Source organism: Culex pipiens, chromosome 2 (assembly GCF_016801865.2).
Source record: "Culex pipiens pallens isolate TS chromosome 2, TS_CPP_V2, whole genome shotgun sequence".
In the NCBI taxonomy this organism is placed as follows: Eukaryota; Metazoa; Arthropoda; class Insecta; order Diptera; family Culicidae; genus Culex; species Culex pipiens.
This window is the reverse complement of record NC_068938.1, coordinates 113485885-113508204: the sequence shown is the minus strand read 5'-3', so window position 1 is coordinate 113508204 and position 22320 is coordinate 113485885. Positions and strand designations below refer to the sequence as shown.

The 22320-nt window shown below is 36.3% G+C and overlaps 1 protein-coding gene across 1 annotated transcript; it reads left to right on the top strand.

Moving 5' to 3' along the window:
* Positions 1 to 955: 955 nt before the first annotated feature.
* On the top strand, positions 956 to 17872 carry LOC120414658 (Bardet-Biedl syndrome 2 protein-like). The gene is made up of 11 exons (XM_039575918.2): positions 956 to 1230; positions 1392 to 1575; positions 1641 to 1760; positions 3347 to 3456; positions 3514 to 3919; positions 4000 to 4551; positions 10965 to 11068; positions 11164 to 11376; positions 12534 to 12697; positions 12897 to 13045; positions 17638 to 17872. The coding sequence occupies exons 1-11, from the start codon at positions 1105 to 1107 to the stop codon at positions 17736 to 17738; spliced, it is 2229 nt and encodes a 742-aa protein (XP_039431852.1). The 5' UTR covers positions 956 to 1104; the 3' UTR covers positions 17739 to 17872.
* The last annotated feature ends 4448 nt before the right edge of the window (positions 17873 to 22320 follow it).

Sequence of the window (22320 nt, the reverse complement as noted above, 5' to 3'; positions counted from 1 at the left end):
GTTTGTTTCTAATTCGAATTAAAAAGCACTCAAACTTACAATTCTGCTTTCAGACGTTTAAGTTATTGAGTTTGGTCCTAAAATTAAGCTTAAATTGCTGATATTATTGATCACAACGAAAAAGCTTATTTTTTTGAATACAATGAACCTTTGTACGACCGTGATTTTTAAATCAACTTGAAAAAAAAAAATAACTTAGCGGCCCTTCTTAACAGAAAAGGTCTTACTTGCCCAGTCACGAAATATTCTAGCAGAGCTGGTTCTGTCAGAATCCTCCTAGAACGGTACCAGGAACGGTAGAACATTTCTGCTAGAATGCTGTAAGAATATCCAGTGCTGTAAGAACTCTACTAGAATCCTGCTAGAACGTCGTGACTGGGTGACAGCTCGTTCCAAAGGGGACCATAGAGTTATCTAAGCCCGAGCTCACGCACACTAGCACCCCATTTGTTTTGCTGGCGGGTACAAAATTTAACCTCAATCTTTTTCGTGTACGTACACGCAATACATTCGCACGTAGATAACTCTGTAGTTGATTCATTAAAAAAAAAGTTGTCTTGTCAATTTTTGTTTGCATTAAAATGAAAAAAAAAAAAAATGATCCGAAATTGTTTTAAATCGTGTTTTTTACCGTTGTGCATAAAAATTTACATTGGGCTTTAGGACCTTATTGCAAAAATTAAATTTTTGCTGAAATACTTTATTGGGGAAAGTAAGTTACCAAATATCAGACGCGATCCGATTAGGTTAGGTTACATTAGATTAGATTAGATTAGAAATATCAGACTTACGATATTGTGCCAGAAAACTTGTTAAAGAAACTTGTTTCCTGAAATTAATGCAAATAACGTGTTCAGTAAATGCACTCTTTACGAGCACGTGCTTGCCACGCAATGCGCATGAGCACCACGCGTTGCACCGCCTTCGCTAGTTTCCATGGCGCGCAAAAGTATCACAAACAACGCGATCTACAGCAAAAGCATTTGATGTGCTGGCCACGCACAAATTCGTACAAGTTTGTTTGCCTGCCAATAGTGTACAAATTGCGATGCAAAATCGTTTCTAAATAGGCACTATTTTGACTATCCGCGATCCGTCCCAAAAATGGACATCTCCATAAAGCCGGTTTTCTCCTTCTCGCTCAACTACAAAGTCTTTGAGAAGCTGGTCACTTGTGGCAAATACGACGGAATCCACTCGTGTCTGACCGTGGTGACCAACGCCGATAAGGTAAGGGAACCTCTCACAGTCAATCCAATTGAAAGGACCAAAAAACTGGTTACCCCTCAGCAGAGCACAGATTGATTGCCCTCGAAGAACCAAAGAAGTGGCGCGCGATGGCCCCGTTGTCCAAATTGGTCATGTTGATCTGTTTTTTTTCTCGTTCGTAGATTCTCATACACACGCCACACAAGCGGTATGGATTGCAGAACTCGAAGCTGTCGGTGTCGGAAATTAAAAACGATATCGCCATGCTGAACATGAACTTTCCCATTCGGGCCATTATCGCTGGCAAGCTCAAGAAGGACGACGAGCGGGATATTCTCGTCATTGGGAGTTCATCTTACTTTCTTGGTTGGGACATTTAAAAAAAATATCCTTCTGAATTGATTTGAAAACCATTTTTTTTTAATTTCTAGCGTATCACGTAGATGAAAATTACAATTTATTTCAGCGAGATTTTCCCGAACACGTAAGATCACTCCTGATTGGAAGTTTTGCCAACTTTGTAGGAAATATGTTGATTGTCGGTGGAAATGGTAGGTTTTAAAATTATCACACCCTTTTTGATGTTTCTTTGTGCTTTATTGTTTCTTAATTTGATGTATTTTATTTGTTCTGTGTTCTATTTTATAGATGTGTTTACAAACTTTTCTTTTGATGCATTTTTTTGTATGCTTTAAATTGCAAAAAAGATAAAATAAAAAAAGCAGATTTTATAAAATGAGCATTTTTATTATTTCGATGCGACGTCTACATATTAAGATTGCCAAGAAATTGTTTACTGTTCTCAAATTATTGTTTAAAACAAATATTTCCATTTTTTTAAATTGGGATGCTTATTGGTCGATTCCTTAAAACTTGTGAGTACGTTTTATATGACTCAAATGCCATTTGCTCATATAAGTCTTGTCAAAATTAATAAATCGATGCCTCTGTGTTCTCTTGTAATAAGCTTGCTGGTTTTCCTATCTAGTTAGCATAAGAGAGTACATAGTGTCCAGGGCATTCGTGGAAATACAATGTCCCATCCCAGAGGGTCCCGGAGTACCAAACCTTCTTAGCATGGTGCTCCCAACGAATACAACCAAATCTCGGAGCGTATGGTGGTGTGTGGTGTGTCCCCACGCTTCTTCCTCCCCTGTCGATTCAAAATTGTGTTGTTGTTCGAACACTCAGTGCTCAAACTCAACCCAATTACGAGTCATCTCTGCGATACGGCTTTACGCAGTAGGCCTGGCCGCTTTAACGCTTGTGTTGTTTCAATGCATTCCGATGCAATAGACGTATCCAGTTTGAAATGGCCGCTAGGTGGCCAATGGTGTTAGAAATGACAGCTTCCATGTATTTGAACATAGGAGCTCAGGAAAACTCAATTTTTAAGCAATAAAATGATTTTTTATTATAAAAGTATTGATTGATTAGGTGCACAAAATGTTTCTAGAATATTTTTAAAATAAAAACTGTTCGAAAAATTTGCAATTGAGATAAGTACACCATTCGATTCAGCAGGAATTTTGGGCACCAAAAATATATAGTTTTCATATGTTAAGTATTTTATTTTAAAAGAAAATTAACAAAAAGTATGAAAACCGAGACATTTAGTATGGGAGCTGTCAAATCTCTCACCATCAAAAAGCAGCGTTGAGTGAGCGTTGAGCTTTCGCTGGATTTGTCTATGGCGCACTACAAATGTTAATAAATGACAAGAAGAGTGCTAGGCGTCATCTAACCTAAGGCACTCTCCAGGATCCCTTCGAAAGATTGGCTGCGCTATGGTCTGATTAGATAGATTCTAGTTAGCATAATAGAGTACAGAGGCATCGGGGCAAGGTGCCATATCTCGAAAAACATATCGCAAAAAAAAACAAAAGGTCGAAATTGGACAAAATTTCTTTTCTTTTTTGAAGAATTTGCATGATTTTGATGTTTTTTAACATGAGCTGTTGACATTTTGTAAAAGTAATTTCCCAATATTTTCGAAAGATGTCTTTGTAAATCAAGGTATTGATGTTTTGTTTTCTAATTTAGTTAAATTGCTTTCTTTAAAAACTCTCCTCATGAAATCATGCGTTTGGCGTGCTATCATATCCAAAAATAATTCCTGAGAATATCATAATTTCAGCCGTCGTAAAAATTTTCAACCCCGAAGGAACTGAGGTTCTCTGGATGATAACGGCCGGTGGCGTCAACGCTCTTCTCCTAAGCGACATTGATAAGGACGGACAAAATGAGGTATGAATAACCGTTTTTTTTCGCAAATTTGTCTTACAAACCAAAACCATTCTTCAGCTCATCATAGGCACGGACGACGGTTGCATAAAAATCTACAAAAAGGACACACTGCTGCACGAGTTCACCGAGGGCAACGAGATCCAGAACCTGATGCTGATCGGCCCGAACCAGTTTATGTACAGCGTTAAAAATGGAACCATCGGCGTGTTTGAGGAGAATATCCGGCTCTGGCGGATCAAGTCCAAGACGAGGGTCACGGCGTTGGCCATGTATGACATATTAGGCTGTGAAAATAAGCAAGTTATCATCGGCTGGAAGAGCGGAAAGATAGACGTGCGTGATGCCCGAAATGGCGATGTTCTGTTCAAGATGAAGCTGAACGACTTTGTGTGTGGGATCGCGTGCAACGACTACCGCGGGATCGGCGTTCTCGATCTGGTGATTGTTACAGCAGATGGCGAAAGTACGTGACGGAGCTTCTCTATTGCTCACGCGTTAGATATTTTGGATTGTTTCTATTTGTTTCAATTTTTCTTCTTTCAGTTTGTGGATACACCACCCCCAGTGTCAACTTAATGAATTTGCACAATTTAGCTGATGAAGAAATGAGCAGTCTGCTATCACAAAAGCAAAAGCTATTACTCGAATTGAAGCACTACGAAAATAATATAAAATTCAACAAAGAACTCTCGTCGAGTAACGATAGCCAGCTCGTCCAGAGTGTGCCGGACAATGTTGGCGTAATTCCGTCCAACACCAGGCTCCAGATTGGCATCTCAACGAGCTACGATAGTACGGATATGAACATTGACATCACGGTTTCAACGAACAATGCAACCACAATTCGAGCGGTGCTAATTTTTGCCGATCAACTGTTCAAAGAGGAAACGTTGATTGCGCATTTGACGAAGGACGTTTCCCGGATTCTGATTCCGTTGAAGACACTGAAGGATAATGCGCAGGATATCCACATCAAAGCTTTTGTGGGCTACCCGACGAGCGTGCAGTTCCACGTGTTTGAACTTACGCGGCAGTTGCCAAAATTTGCAATGTACACGATTCCGCATAGTTTGACCGGGTCGCCGAAGAGTATTGGTAAGTATGTAAAAAATGTTTGGTGTCAATAGGGGTTATATTTAAAACTAACATTTGTAATTTTGACGATCAAAAATGTGAAAATTGAGCCGAAAAGGTTGGGCAGGCCTGGCTTAAATCGTATCGCCAAAAAACCACCACATCAGGAACTCTCTTCGTAGCATTTTGTCCATTTAATAAAATTTATTGTTGTGTGAAACATAATGCTAACTTGATACCAGTCCAATGCCTCGAACATTCGAAGTTTCGATTATCCGATGGTTTGTGTGGGACTTCGGTTTATCGAATCATGAACTTTTTTCCTTAAACAAACTTGTAGGAAATTTGATGGGCTCACTGAAAAAAATACACTGAAAGAAAAATACATGCTGCTTTTATGATGTTTTGGTTTAAAAGTTAAATTTGAAATTGAGCCCACGATTGTCGATCATTTTTTTTTAAAGCATAACATGTTTCAAAAAGATTCACAAAAATGCAGCATGGAGCAACTCTCCTGAAAAATTCTAAAAAATCATTTATCTAAACTGTTTTGCAGTCAAAAGTTCAAACACCTGTTGCGGAATTTGATTCCTCAGACAATTTTACATAAATGTCTCTATATTGCCCATTGTCATGTCGACTCGTTAGTCCAATCCTTGTAAAAATACAGCGGTTTAAAAAAAAGTTGATAAAACAGGAGTTTTTTTTTCATTTTTTGGTGGCCATTGCTATAAGTGAGACTTCATTTATTTTTTATTTCCCTTAAGTTTGCCTTGGACCGCATTTTAATTAGATTTTTTTCAATGGTGTAAGCTAATTTATTATCCAGGTTACTACCATCCAACAAACCACACTGAAAAATATATCATGTTTTCAGTTATGAGCAAAGCTTATCCAGATTTTTAAACAAAGATGGTTTTACCACAGAATGGTGCACGCCCGAAATGTCAAAATCGCGCAGTGGTACCAACATTAGAAAAAAAGTGTGGTTGTCATGCCATGGCACACTTTTTTGTTAATGTACCGCTGCGTGATTTTATTTATTTTTTTTTATAGGAATAGAAGCCGAGAACCAACAATCATGAAGAAAGCAGCGTGTATTTTTCTTTCAATATATTTTTTTTAGAAAAGGCCGTCAAATTTCCTACAAGATTGTTTTGATACTATGTAACGGAGTAGGGGCTTCGAGATACAGCAATGAATAAATTACGAAATACAACAACTTAAAAAAAATCTCACTTCTCAAATGTTATTTTGCCTAATAGGTCAAAACAACATCCATTATAGCAACTTGTTCAAGGGAATTAAATTTATAATATGAATAATATAATACATTGCAAAATTTGTAAACTTGGTAGATTGGTGTGGGACTTTGATAATATTTCTTTTTTTGTGTGATTTCGCCTTAATTCACGGATTCTGGACACAACGTCGTCAAATTTAATAAAAAGGTATTGTCATACAACACATACTTTATTAAATGTAAAAGAAAATCTTTATTATACATAAAATTAATTTGCAATTAGGATCCACTACACGCAAACATTTTTTGCTTCGTTTTTTTACGGAAATTGTAATTGTGTAATTGAAATAGCTATTTTCGCATTTTTTTTTTTTGCTTTTTAAGAAACTATTGAATCTGAATTAAGAAACTGATCTGAATCAGTTTAGGTAAGGCAACCAACTCTTTCGGAGCAAAAATCCGTATACTTTACCGACATGACACCATGGTAAAACAAAAAATTACAAGTAATTATTTAGATAAATTTGGAATTGAGCAGTTCTCTACGGAATCGGTATTTTATCTTTAATTTTAATTTTTGTATTTTTTAATCCGGCTGAAACTTTTTTGGTGCCTTCGGTATGCCCAAAGAAGCCATTTTGCATCATTAGTTTGTCCATATAATTTCCCATAAAAATTTGGCAGCTGTCCATACAAAAATGATATGTGAAAATTAAAAAATCTGTATCTTTTGAAGGAATTTTTTTTATCGATTTGGTGTCTTCGGCAAAGTAGTAGGTATGGATATAGACTACACTGAAAAAAAATGATACGATGTGATTTTTTTTGGTGATTTTTACTTTCACTTTTTAACACTAAAACTTGATTTGAAAAAAAAACACTATTTTTATTTTTTTTATATGTTTTAGAGGACATTAAATGCCAACTTTTCAGAAATTTCCAGAATGGGCAAAAATTCTTTGACCGATGTCGATATCTCACAATGAACTATTCCAATTCAATGAAATTTTCCGATCTTTTCGAAAAAAATATTTTCAAAAATTTTAAATCACGACTAACATTTTAAATGGGCGTAATATTGAATGTTTGGCCCGTTGAAATGTTAGTCTTGATTTATTTATTTTTAAATATTGTTTTCGAAAAGATCGGAAAATTTCACGAATGTTTCATATTTTAACATTGTAAATCGGACCTATAGTTGCTGAGATATCGACATTAGAAAATGGTGGGTTGTTTGGGTGAGACTTAGAAAACATCAATTTTCCTGTGTTTTAACCTTTGCATGGCAATATCTCAGCAACTAAGGGTTGTATTGACAAAGTCCGAAAAAGCAAAATATAGAGAATTTTCTCAGCTTTTCAAAAAAAAATTTTTTTCAAAAGTGGGCAAACATGGGCACTATTTTTAAAAAAATTAATAATTGCGACTATTTTGAAAAAAAAGTTACATAAAAATGGCTTAAACTTGAAAACGGACAATTTATCAAAATTTTACTGAAGTACTTTTTTATTGCAAATTCAATTTTTCATCGAAAAATGAAATTCAAAAATTTTTGCGACCTCTTTCGATTTTTTGAAAAAATCAGTATTGATTCAAAAAATCATAACTCGGTCAAAGAATTTTTGCCCATTCTGGAAATTTCTGAAAAGTTGGCATTTGATGTCCTCTAAAACACATAAAAAAATAGTGTTTTTTTTTTGCAAATCAAGTTTTAGTAACAAAAAGTGAAATTAAAAATCACCAAAAAAATTTTTACCGTGTATCATTTTTTTCAGTATAGTCCATATCCATACCTACTACTTTGCCGAAGACACCAAATCGATCAAAAAATTCCTTCAAAAGATACAGAAAAAAATCGAATGACCAAAATCTCAGAGAATTGCTCAATTAGGGAATTACTAATTAGAATTATTTTTGTTAAACGTTTAAAAGTTTACGAAATATCAAGTTCGCTTTTACGAATAATATTGTTGCCAGTGTTTTCACGAAAACATTTCTAGAGTTTTATTGGAAAGGTCCTATAAATACAAGCACAACACAAGGTTTTCACAAGCTTTAGAAAGCCTTTTGATCTTTTTTTTGATAAATATTTTTTGTAAGGACTTTGAAAAGAACAATTATTGCAGGCCAAGTGCGAATGATGCTGATGATACCTCTTCAGTTGACGCTCAGGCGAGGAACATCCTGGAAGGAGCGTCACTGACTACGTCCGTAGTCCTGTTAGATCTAATTGATCAAGACAGTATAGCTCTGGTTCCTTGCAAGTGTCCTATTTTCTTACCTCCACGTTGGCTTGGTTTTCATGATGACCTAGCTGGTGGCCTGTGGAAACGGATCGTAAACCTTTGACCAAAGTCAAAGTCGAGACGGCTAAAAGAAAGGGGCGCGACAATGTGGGAAAGGGAAGTAATTTGTGATTGTAGACGGTATTGTTTTGATTCACAGTATGTTGAGTCAACTGCTGTGAATGTACCTGAAACATCGCACAACGGGGTTTCTCTTCTCTTCATTCTCAGCTACCACCTATCTTCTGTTTATTTTGTTTCACTGATTTTCTAACGCGGCTTCTGTTTACTATCCTCCATTTGATTTCGATTTTACTCATTTGATTCTCTTATTTCTCAACGCTTTTTCACTCTATTTTACCAATTGATGCTGCTGTAACATACTTTCTGCTTTCCCTTAATTTGGCAGCGATGTCAATTTTGTTATCATCTGCCTTTTCTTTATTTATCTATTTGAATAATTTTTCATCTGCCCTATAAATTGCCCTAATACAATCTAAGCTTGTTTGTTACCTCTATTTATTAACTATTGTTAATTTCTTACTTCATACATAAATATCTTTCTTTTACTATTGATTCTTCAAATAGTATATTTCTTTCACTGTACATTGTTTTCAATCTTCACCCTTTTCTTTAAAAACAAGTGAGGTTTGAGCCCTTACTCAATTTATGGAATGGTTTAAGGATTAACACAAATATTACTATTGTATTTTTGGTAAACTTTTATAACATGCTTAGGACCAAAATTGTAACAAAACACCGCGACAGAAGAAATAGCAACAGATAAACAGACTCAACAATAGGGAAGATTTCAGGAGAAAACAAAACACAGTAGAATAACAATAAGTTTTTGAATTCAAACTAAAAATAAAACAGTTTTTGCTTTAATGAAAGTTGTTAGGCACACTATAAATGGTTAGGCGCTTATACTTACATCAAACCCTACGTAATGTACCACCCCCGGCCGAGTTAAAATGCGTAACCGGAAAAGAAGGTGTGCATGCCTGGCACGAACACTCAAAGCGTGTTCTAGCGTGCTGCTCGTACTGACTCAGAGCAAGGGTGAGATGTAGGTGTAAGGGCAGTGCGTGTTCGTCGGGAACCTAGTGCATAAGATCGGTCAAGGCCCGTTCTTACACTGAAAATTGCGAATTGCGAATTGCGACTTTGAAAAGAACAATTATTGACAATCAAGTTAGAACTGAGGAAACCCGGAAAATTATGCAAGTTATCAAGATTTGCCTTCTATCGGATGGGGAAGTAAAACTCTGGTCCATTTGCGTAAAAGAGGTTTTGGGTAACTCAACACTAGGGTGACAATAAAAAAAAATCAACATCAGGGATACCCGCTGACTCGAGTCCTTAGGCAAAAATAAGTAACTGTGTCAATTTTGAGCCAAATTGGTTAAGGTTTGAGGGTCGCTTTTTATCGTTGAAATTTATATGGAGAAAATTGCAAAAATGTATGCAGAAAAACATCGATTCAGTACTGTTCTGCCAGGTGGCGCGGATCTCGCCCAAAACTGTCCAAGTGTGATATTCTTATAGGAAATTGAATTTCCTACAACTTTGGCGAAGCGTGCAAAACGATCCTGATTTTTGGTGATTGTTTTAGTAAACAATATTTTTTTATATACTTTCTTATATACAACTTATATACCCTTAAAAATACCCCTTTCAAGTATATATGCCGATTTATTTTCATCGCATTGCTAATAACATAACTCATCAGGATCGACTCGGATCTTCTTGCACCCTTCGACAAAGTTGTAGGAAATTAAATTTCCTAGGAGAATCTCACACTTGGGCAATTTTGGGCGAAACCTGCGCCACCTGCTGTCAAAATCTTGAAGCGATGTTCATACACTCAAACCCCGATGGTTTGACACCAACTGTTGTCAAACGAACGGGGTCACGTTTTAGTTTGACACCCCTTTTACACGGAGTTCACACACACTACTAAACGTTTGTTTTGAAAGTGTGCGTGAGCGCCGTGACAGTGTGACAGTGACAGTTCGTCACCTTTTTAGTTTGACTTTGACCAACCAACGGGGTACAAACTAAAAAAGTGTCAAACGAAAAAGTGACCAACCACCGGGTGTTGAGTGTATTAACTTAAACTTTAACCGATTTGGCTCAAAATTGGCACAGTTACTTATTATTGCCTAAAGAATCGAGCCAGAGGGTATCTCTTCAGATTTTGCATTTTTTCAATTTTTCTTGTCACCCTACTCACCACACATAACCTTCGGATGCCTAGAAAAGAGCAAAAACTTGCAACAGAGACCACAAAAGACGCGGGGGTCGTTATAGTGGATTGCTTCGCTTTTTGACAATTTCCGTAAAAAAGTCGAAGCTAAAATGTTCGCGTGTAGTGGATCCATAATGACAGTTTATGCTAGAAGACTTATATACACAGCAAAAAAAATGTGTGAATTTGTAAGGTGTAATTTTAGAAGGTTGAATATTACCCCTTTTATGATGTAATTTTACCTCAATTTAGTCTAAAAAAAGATACATTACACCAGAATAGTGGTAAAATTTCTGACATAAAAGATGTACCCCTTCCCAGATATAATATTACCATGATTTTTTTCTGTGTATGGCTATACTTTTAAACAAAATAAAACTAGATTGTCTTGAAAAAATCTTAGTTTTGTAAAAAGTTGAATGAACTAAATCTTCCCACACCTGCTATAATACAGCGTGTTAAGGTACAGCGGCACGATGATTAGTGATCATGTCGCTGTCCGCAAACAATTAGCACGTCCGTGTGGAACGGTTTCATCGAATCAAAACCCCCATCAGACGACGCCACCTGTCCCAATTTTGCACTTAAGTCACGTTCACATTGAGACAATAACGCCGTGCTTGTTCCGTTTCCTTTCCGGGGGACGATCGATCAGCTTACATCAACAATCTGGCCGAGAAAGACCACGACGCCGGCGACAGTTACGTCGAGTTTAGGATCACGGAGCGACTCAAGCGGATTTGTATATGGATTAATCAGGTTAGTTTGCGGGGTTCATTTGTATGCATGATGGAGTTTAAGTGCATTTTACTTGAACGCGCGGGGGTGATGATCTCTTTATTTTCGTGCCACAGAATTTCCTTCTGCCGTCGGACATCGAGTACATGACATCATCGGACGCTGACGCAACGGAGTTGAAGCTGAACTTAATCAGTCTGCGGACCAGCAAGACCGTGTGCCTACACTTTAACAATGACGGCAAAACCCGTTTCCACACCGAGGACATTGAGCTGGCCGGTGACCTCATTCAGTCGCTGGTGCAGTTTTTGAATATTGAAAATATGAACGTGAGTATGGGACAGTGTAGGAATACTCGGAAAGGGAAGAATCATGGCTTGAACAGGGTGACGATTTAAAGAATTGTGTCCACTTTCGTGTACTTTGTCATACTGGTCATGTCTGTAGCATAATCATCTGCACCCGTTTTGTGTTGCCAAAATCAATTATTTAATGGAAATTATTTTTTTATGACGAGTATTTTTCTAATTTGGTAGGGTTCCATAAATGATTTCATGATTATTTCGCAACCAAAAAACGCCAGTTTAATGGGCAAATTAAACATGAACCCTAGCGTTTCCATATAAATTTGAAACATAATAGCAGAATTTTGTTAGTTTATTATTATCTACAAAAATAGTCAGACAGCTTGCCAAAAATACACTCATAATCGCTGTATCTCCTCAAAGTCCAAGTCTAAAATTCAGAATCATATTTTTTAACGAAATCGACACCATGTTCCAATAGGGTGTAATATGGTTGTATGAAAAAAATTAAGTTGTCCAAACTTAGTAAGCACAGCACTTTTTTTTCAGTTCCTTTTGTGGTCAAAAACAACTCCTCAAATTTTGGGACCGATCAGTTTAGTCCTCACTTTGCGGAAATCGATTCAATTTTCCATATAAATTTGTATGGAGGAAACCATTTTTTTTTTTTGGATTTTGGTATTTATCAAATCCACGTTTCATGCTATATCAAAACCGGACTCGTATTCGTATGCTCTGGAATGTGCTCTTAAACTTTGCCCAAGAGAGTATTGCTCCTGAAAGAAGATATATTTCGTCTAAACCCTGATTTTCGAACAAAAAACACGTTATAGACGAGTTTTGAACACGCTGTATCTTTTTTTAGGGGCAAGCTAGCACCATACTCTCTTCGGGAAAGTTGTAGATGACATTCTAGAGCATCCGGTTTTGATATAGCATGAAACGTGGATTTGGTTTTCTCCATACAATGAATAAGTACAATGAATCGCTTTGCGCAAAGTTAGGACTAAACTAATCGGTCTCACACTTTGTTTAGGACCCCAAAAGGAACTGAAAAAGTGCTTTGCTGGAAAATCGATTTTGATATTACACCCTAATGTTCCAAGTTGTTGTATGGTGTTATATGCAAGTCAATACACAAGGATTCTCCTTATTTTATTTTATTTCTCTCCCCCGCCCAGTCTGTAGCATATTTCCCCCTGGTTTACGACGAGATCCGAGAGTTGTTTGGCAAACTGCAAGGCCTGCAAGAAACGGAGAAGCAGATTAACTCGGAAATCATCGACAACATCAACCAAGTCAAGAGTCATCTCATCCGAGCCGAGGATGCCCGCTACTATAATGAGTATGTTTGTGTTTGTCATTGGGAGGGCGCGCAAAAAAAAAAATAGCAACCTTCTTAGCACCATAAAATATGGGTGATCGTTAAATGTTGAACCAAAACCAAGCTCAACATTCCGCGATCAACTCCAGTTGAATCAGGCTCTAACGATCGTTTGTTCCGTTTGCTTTTATGACTTTTTTGGTGGTGTGCAAAAATTAAGGGATGACGTTATCAAATACCACAACGAAATGATGAACACTAACGAAGACCTGTTGAAGAACTACAAGATTCGGTTGGTCAACGCGGGCCAGGTCCAACTGGCGCTGAAACGTGTCCACAGCATACTGTACAGCGCATCCAAGCTGAGAGGTCAGTATATAGTATTGTTGACTAACGCTTGATGAGAGCGTTCAAGTGGTTTTAGCACATGAGCTCAGACGATACGTTGCGTTGTGGTCGCGAGGAAGACGCTTTATTGGCATATGTTGTTGAATTATTCACGAGTCACAGTGAGGAAACAATGTTTGCCATTGTTAAATTTTAAGTCTTATTCAGGAGGGAACTAAACTTGCCGGTTTTGCGGTGTTACCGTTAGGAATAGAACGAAATTCTTCGACCTTCAGGGGTCTTTTTAACTAGGGACCCTAAAAATTTAAGGTCTCTTTTTTGAGCACATTTTTTTCTTAATTCGATTACTGAAATTTATCCAAGGACTTCGGGTAATAATTTGTGCCGGTTCTTTTCCATGGTTCAAAAGGTAGACATTTTCGTCAATTTGACCTCGATGTCTAAAATAGTAGGTATCATTTCAGAGCACTTAAAAGCTAGAAATTTTGAAATTGATGCTGTTAAATACTATGTGTCTAGTTTTGTAATGAAATTTGATGTTTTGCAACCCTGACAACTAACCATAGACAATAATAAGTGTACTTACCCTAGTTACCTAACCCACCTGTAAAACACACACAAATTACATGCAAACACACAAACACACAACATTCTAATTTGTAAACCCTACACCAAACATGTAAATACCTACAGACAAAACGACACAAATTGTACAGACATACACAAACCCTAAAACCAGCACCACTGCTACGCGAGATCTGTCATCTCGGCGCAGCATAACAGATGTAAACACAAAGCATAATTGAATAAAAGATAAGTCTACAACGAACCGTCGCGGAGTTCAGTTCGCGTCACAGTAAAAGCGGCAATTTTACTTGAACCAAGTCCGAAATACTAAGTCGCGGGTGTGATTAGTGGGAGAGAACATGCAGAGGAGTTAGTGTGAAGGAAGAAGGCATGCAAGGAGCGGAATAAAGGAAAAGGAGTGAGGAAGTGCGTGCAAGGAAAAGGAAGATTCTGGGGGAAGTGAATTGTTTGGGGACACAGGCCGTCGGTGATCCGGGACAGCCGAAACTTGTGTCCAGTGCGTGGACAGATGCACTAATTTTGTTTAATTGTATCTGTCGAAACCAATCAAAATATCCAAATATTGTACAGTAGCAAGCCTAAAACAGTCCCGGTAAAACCCACAATGAAGTGTTTGAATATATTTTGGCCACAAAAAAGTATATCCCTTCCTTACTGAGGAAAGGCTTTAAAATCACTCGAAAAATGAACTTATTTGTTAGACCTCCTATACTGCCGCTCTAATCTAGTCCGTCCCATATGTATCCCATAGCAAGCCTAGAAAAACGCAAGTCAAATTTGTCCCACCCATAAAACTACGTGTTAGAATTTCACGAAAAATTGATTTTCTTCGTTTTTCTGGAATTTTATTTGGTTTTCTGATAGTTCACATAATTTCGAACCAAACTTACCTCAAACTTGACGAAATTACAAATGGGACGGACTTGATTCGAGCGGCAGTATAGACCCACCTTAATTTATACATAATGACTCCGAATCAAATTCTGAAAAAGTTTCTGTGGAGATGTTGGTAAAAAATATGCAATTTATTTTCTCGACATTGGTTAAACGATTTTTTTCGGAATTGTTCCCTTCGTTCCAGGTTCGAGTCCCAAAGCTTTGTATAGGAAATTGTAAAGTTTAAGTTAGTTGTTCAATTATTATGCAACCGAACCATTTTTATTGATGAAAATGTCAAGGCGAACGTCATTAAGATGTTTCATTATAAAATCCATGATTAAACCATTGTTTTAAATTCACAAGATAAAATTTTGATAAAAAAATCATAAGAAAAAGATTTTTCATGCAAATTTAAGTTTGAATTGCATTTGAAACCAATTTTAAAGCAAGATTTAATCCCTCATTTAATAGGAAATATGATCTATGTACTGAAAATGTCAATAAATTTGAATTGCAATAATTAAATAACATTTTTTTTATTCGAAATGGCATTGCATTGACTTTGTGATTTTTATAAATTTTATCCACTTATTTATTTTAAATGTTTTACTGGACTTGAAATGCAAACGTATGATAAATAGTAACAGACGTTTTTTAAGTAGAAACCTTTCAAAAGTTTTACAAAACCTTTTTTTGATTTCAGATTAAAAATTGCCATGCCTTTGATAAAGTGGAAGTTACATATAACTATTAATTATTTTTTTAAATTAAGAAATAGTTCAACCTTTTTCACCATAAAAAAATCCAATAGTAGAGAAATTTCTCTAATTTTTCTTGAGCTTGAACCAAAAGTTGCGGCGGTGTTATAAATTCTGCAACATTCTCTATATTAAAATAATCTTTTCACACTCTTCGCAAATGCTGTTCCTTGGAACACTATGAGCAACGTTAGGTTTTTGAAAAATGCAACAATCATTAAGGGGCTCAAAACTGGTAAAAACAAAAACGCACCGATTTTACGGGTTAAATCCCATTTAAACTTCAATGTCAAAGCGCCAGATTATGTTGCAACCGATCAAGCACATATTTGGGATTCGGGCTCAGTACACGTAGGGGATCGTGCCCAGAAATACCCGCAAATCATAATAAATTAGCCTTTAAATATTATGGACTTCTCTTGCCACAGGAAAACTATTAGTGTTAAAGGTATCATTTGACGGTCGACCATTGTTCAGCTATGTATGTTTTCAAAAGACATTAAAAATCTTGAGTTAGAATTCATCACCTTCATGGAACCATTTTACATATAGTGATTTTTCATTTTAATTTACCAGGAATTTCTGGAATTGGTATCCTGATCATCATTGGCAGTCATTACTCCAAAAGTGAATGACTTTTTATTTTTTTAAAAAAAGGTCAGTTGAAGGAATATTTGTAATTTTTTTAAACCTTCCAGAAATATGTTTTGAATAATTTCAATACTTTCCTTACATTTGGAAATATCTCTCCTCATCTCTGTTACTCCTCATTTTTTTTATTTAAATAATTCATCTTGTTTTTTTTTCAGTAACGAAATACTCAAGTTTCTGTACGCTTGATTTTGGATTTGAAACGGCTTTGATTAGCGCATTTATTCATGCTTGCGACTACCTTAACAGCTATGGCGAGATTTGCACGAAAATCTTCTTTTTTCAACTTTTGGCAATTTCATATTACTGTCTCGCTCTGAAATTGCTAAATGGTACTAAACAAAACTGGGCCAACGGTAAACCTTTCAAGTTGAATTTCGCAAATAGTTCACTTAGGCTATCGAATTACTAAAAATAATTTTGTCGTTGTATTATCGTATCGTAGTGTTGTATGGGATCGTTGAATTCAATCATGACCCCTAAAAAGTTCTTAAGTAATTTTCATGATTTGTGACTAACCTAAACAAAATTACAAAAATGAAGTCTCCGTAAACACATATCACCCAAAAATCCTAAAATCTATTGAAACAATCAGATCAGTTTAGGTCTTGCTAACTTTGCAAAACATTTTTACAGGACCCAATGCAAAAATTGGGACTCTAACTGGAGTAACTCTCTACAAAATCGGCCAATTTCGACCATTTTTTTTTGTAATTTTTTATTTGGCTCAAACTTTGTGGGGGCCTACCCTATGACTAAGGCTACCAACTGTACGGATTTTTTCCTTACCGTACGGATTTTCGACCCTCTCCGCGGATTTTAAACAGGCCGGAATTTTTGTACGGAATTTTTCACATAATACGGATTTGTACGGAATTTTAAATCATTGCTTTTTTGATTGGGTTAAAGCTTTTGCTAATTAGACATTTTTATTTAACTGTCAGTTTGATTTTAAAGAGATAACTTGCATAATTTTCCGGGTTTTCCTCAGTTCAAACTTGATTGTCAATAATTGTTCTTTTCAAATTCCTTACAAAACATATTTATCAAATAAAAGATCAAAAGGCTTTCTAAAGCTTGTGAAAACCTTGTGTTGTGCTTGTATTTATAGGACCTTTCCAATAAAACTCTAAATTTCACGAATGTTTCATGTTCTAACATTGGAAATCGGACCATTAGTTACTGAGATATCGACATTAGAAAATGGTGGGTTGTTTGAGTGAGACTTGGAAAACCTCAATTTTCCTGTTTCTTTTTCTTTAAGCCGCTGTATCTCAGCAACTAGAGGATAATGTCTCTTAGACAATTTCATAGCAAATTTTCTGAAGTTTTCAAAAAATATATTTTTAGAAAAGGTCATTCATGGACACTTTTTTTTTAAATCGAAAAACTGCAAATATTTCGCAAAAATCAAACTTTTGGTGGCTATATCTTGAAAACGAAGTTCTTTATCAAAAAATTCTGTAAAGTTCTTTTCGATTGCAAATTTAATTTTACATTTAAAAAATAATTTGTTTTTGCATGAAATTTCGAATCCAAAAATCACTATTTTTTCAAAAATTTATAACTCAATCGCCGAAATGAATTTCTACCAATAAATCGCTCACATTCCTCGCGTAGGTACTCGCACAATCGTCGCACCACATAAGCACGGGTCGAACCTTGAACTAACCTCTATTAATTCAATCTCGTGTTGCTTGTTTCATTCTCACCTGGGCCGTACCGTGCTGTGCACAGTTGGAACGTTTGCCTCCACTATCATTGGCAAGTTCAAAGATGCGCTCAAAACGAACAACATCGAGGCGGTGCTGAAAATCATCGAGCTGGGAGAAATGTAAGTCTGGGAAGTGTGAGTTAAAGGGCTTTAGTTTTTGAAGTTAAGTTTTAACCTTTAATTGAGTTTTCTGTTCTGTTGATTCATGTTTTTAAAATAGGAAGTTTCGGTTTGTAGGTGAATAGAATTCAAATATAAAATAACAATTGTTTTTATTGTTCTTGGAAAGAAATTCTCTTAAAATAGTATAGTATCTATAAAACAAATAATTTGGAAAGCTCGATAGAAAGCTTATCTAATTTTTTTAGTGTTTGCTTTACCATAAGCATTAGTTTTTCTTCTACAAATTTCAATCCAATTGTCAATAATAGTTTCTCTAACAAAAATAAACCTTTAATTGCTTTAAACCTCGATTGCTCAAGTTTATATTGAGTCTAGAAATAATCGTATCCGTTGTTTAGTTTTCAAACACGTTCAAAGCGGTTTGTCTCACGTGCACTTAATTCGTTTCGTTTTCCTGGGCCATAAAAAAAGTTGCTTGTCACCCACGCTCGTCCCCCAGCAGGAATTAATAATCAAGTAGGCCACTTTATGAGAATTTACATTAGAGAGCATATAGCTCTCGTGCAATGAGTCGTCGCTCCCGGCGCAGTTGGCGGCGTCGCGTCGCTTAGTCGTTCGATGCAATCAAGTTGGGAGTTAAACTTCATATAAGTCAATTCAGAAAAAAGCAATGTGCTGCCATATTTGCATTGAAATTTAAGCCCACCACATGAACGAAGCCCAGACGACGACGACCAGAGATGATTTCATACCGAGTTCCACAGAAAATGGGTGCCCGCGCACGTCGCGATCGAAGTTGGCTGCGTTTTAAGTCCCCATAGGCCATAGTAGGCCGAAGAATTTCATTTCTTTTCTCGAGTTCTCGAAGAAATGAATAACAAAGTTCACATTTTTGCACACATATAGAAAGGTATGATGTCCAACATACCCATACCGGTGCAAATTTGTTGACTTTTGGTTCGGTCATAAAAGCGCAGAAACAGGTTTCGACTTTATTGACTCTCTCGGCATCAGTTGAGCAAACTTGAGTTTAACTTGCACAGTGCGCGATCGTTTAGGATACTGGATACATAAAGCACATTTACTACAGGGGGGAAAAAGTTTCGTGTTTTAGAAATATTTTGCAAAGTTTGCTTTTTTATGCCTATCTGTTTATAAGCGTTATACCAAGCGTTATACGCACTTCGGATGAAACCGGTCAAGAAAAAAATCAAATGGGCAGAAGTGGCATCGAAATCAAGCCAGAGAGGGTTAAGAAAAGCCCCAAGAAATCGTACCCTCTCCTTTGTTCTGCTGTTCGTAAAGCCATTTCTTGACCCATTTTCTTGGGAGGTGCGTATTGGCCCATAAACAGAAAAAAATCCGATGATAAAATCTCTTGCAAAAGTATGCACATTAGGGTGGTCCAAATCCGGACTTTTTTGGGGCTACCCCCTGAAATCAAAGATTGACCCATCACTAGGCTAAATTCCAAATTTGAGCTCATTCTGACCACGGGAACCCCTCCCTCCAATCGCTTAAAGTTTGTATGGGAAAATTCGTCAAAATGTATGGAGAAAAGCAACTGTTTTACTTTTTTACCTGTGGAAGGCGCCATAATTATCCGATTCTCACCATTTCTCAAATGTAGAACCTTCATTAAATTTAGAACAACTTTACCGAAGACACCATATTTTTAGGATTTTTTCCCGCGAAGTTATTAGCGCCCAAAACTGACCCTTTTTGCGCGGCAAGCTGTAAGGGGCTACCTAACAACGATGTTTATTTCCAATTCGTACACGCACGTGCTCTCTCTCAGGTTCAAACTCTCTCACGAGCTTGCTCGCCTGCCTGCCTGCCTGTTTACCTACAAGCGCGCGCTGTTTTTCTGCTTGGACATTTGTCGTCGTCGTCGTTTTCGTTTGCTATCCGCTGCGCTGCGTTTCTGGCATGTTTATTATGATTTTCAACTAAAATAGCAGGATTGTTTTGAGATATATTTAGCATATACATTCTTAAATTATGTCAAAAATAAAAAAACTGCGCTGAAAAAAAATGTTTAAAGAAAAGACAGCTTAGGCTCAGTTAACAAAATACAGCAAATGTAATGAGAACAATGTTTGTTTGTTTTCCCAAGCATTACACGCAGTTTTTCGTATATGCTAAAGAAACATGATAATGATTCAATTGTTTTAAAAAAAAATATACTTTAGTACAAATCAAGGCAATTTCACAATTATTGCTGCAAATTCTCATTCATACTCTTTAGAGAGTATGAATGGAAATTTGCAGCAATCATTGTAAAATTATTATTTAAATTTTTATTTTAGAGTTATTTTTTATTCTTTCTGGAAATTTCTTTCTGTGTTCCTAGACCAGACCTAGCAACAAATATTGCAACTGTTTATCATTTTTTGTCAGTTAACCTGTACATTTTTCGATTCAGGAAACATCTCTTTCTGCACAATCGTTAACTACATTCAGATCAGTTTAAAAAAAATCTAAAGAAAATTCCTTCCTTTTTTATCTAAAAAAACAGCATGGTATTTCTTGTAACAAAAGCAGATAAATTAAAATCCAAAACGTTTGCAAATAGGTTTGGATCAGAACAGATGACGATTCATGGTTGAACTAATTCATCAAATTTGTATTCTATCTCACACGCTCTTATAACATGATATCTATTGTTGTGTGTTTTTTTCGTTTTGTTGATCACATATTACATTGAATTTTATATCTAGAAACAAACCTGGTATTTTAGTTCAAAATTATAATAAACATGTCAAGAACACATCGCAGCGAATAGCAAACGAAAACGACGACGACGACAAAAGTCCAAGCAGAGAAACAGCGCGCGCTTGTAGGTAAACAGGCAGGCAGGCAGGCGAGTAAGCTCGTGAGAGAGTTTGAACCTGAGAGAGAGCACGTGCGTGTACGAAATGGAAATAAACATCGTTGTTAGGTAGCCCCTTACAGCTGGCCGCGCAAAAAGGGTCAGTTTTGGGCGCTAATAACTTCGCGGGAAAAAAATCCTAAAAATATGGTGTCTTCGGGAAAGTTGTTCTAAATATAATGAAGGTTCTACATTTGAGAATTGGTAAGAATCGGATAATTATGGCGCCTTCCACAGGTAAAAAGGTAAAACAGTTGCTTTTCTCCATACATTTTGACGAATTTTCCCATACAAACTTTAAGCGATTGGAGGGAGGGGTTCCCGTGGTCAGAATGAGCTCAAATTTGGAATTTAGCCTAGTGATGGGTCAATCTTTGATTTCAGGGGGTAGCCCCAAAAAAGTCCGGATTTGGACCACCCTAATGCACATCACTTCTGCGAGAAAATTTACTTAATACCTGCATATAGGCTACCTTGGATCCCAAAACGAAATATTTCATTAACCCCACAATAGGTCAAGAAAAAACTAGGTAACCCACAACACAAATGAAAATTACATTCACCAAATTCAAAATTCCACATGTAAAAGTCAACTAATTCATCACAATCAACCAGACAACAACGGACACACCGTTGTTATCGTCTCTTGGTTTTATCGTGTTTTCTGCAACAAGACTCCGTTGCTCGATATCTATGAAGATGCTTTGATTTTGTGTTGGAATTTACAGTTCCTGTGTTGGACGCAGTGTTGCGATTTTGAGCGCTCATCCACTCATGAGCGAGCATTTTTCGCTCATTCGTGAGGATAAGCGCGACGCGAGCTAGCTCACGTTTGCTCGTGCTCGTGTTTGCTCATTTATTTTTTGAGCGAAAATGCTCGAAAATGAGCGGTATTTTTTTTACCTCTAACGGGTAAACGATAATAACTTTTTTTTCAGCAGAGCTTCGAGGTTGTTTTTTTTTATGTAGGCTTGAATAGGCTAATCTTAATAATATTGGATGAAGCTATTTGTCATATTTTTTTTGTTTTGAAACTTGTTTTGGAGTCAGAGTTAAGGGGTTAAGGTGTTACATTAAGATCTGTACACAGTAAAAAAAACCATAGAAATATTACATCTGGGAAGTACGTCTTTTATGTTAGAAAAATGCGTAATTTTACTTCTGAAAATGTGTAATTTTGCCACTTTTCGAATCGAGGTTAAAATTATAACATTCAAGAGGTAATATTCAACCTTACAAAATTACAACTTCCAAATGTACACTTTTTTACTGTGTAGAAATAATTCGATTAATAAAAAAAGTTGATAATAGAGTGACACGTGAAAGTGAACTATTTAATAAAGCTGAAAAGTATCTTTTAAGGAATACAAATATGTTTTCTTGGTAATACGTTTAGTCATGTTTTAATTCCTGGGCACCTCATCTTGTGTAGTCAATTATTTGTAAATAATTTTGCATAATAAATGTCAAATCTGTGTCTTAGATAATTTTCACATCAAATATCTTATTCATATGCTAGAGTCGATCCAAATAAATAAATGAGAAATGAGCGTGCTCACAAGTAAAAACATGTTTTAATATAAAAAAAATCGATTACCATCCTATTTACAGCTTATTTAAGACCTAAAAATTCCGTTCCTTGACAGTTTACTCTAAATTTGAAAGTGAAATAAGCTAAAAAGAGTGTCTGGGATTCTTAGCAAATTAAGAC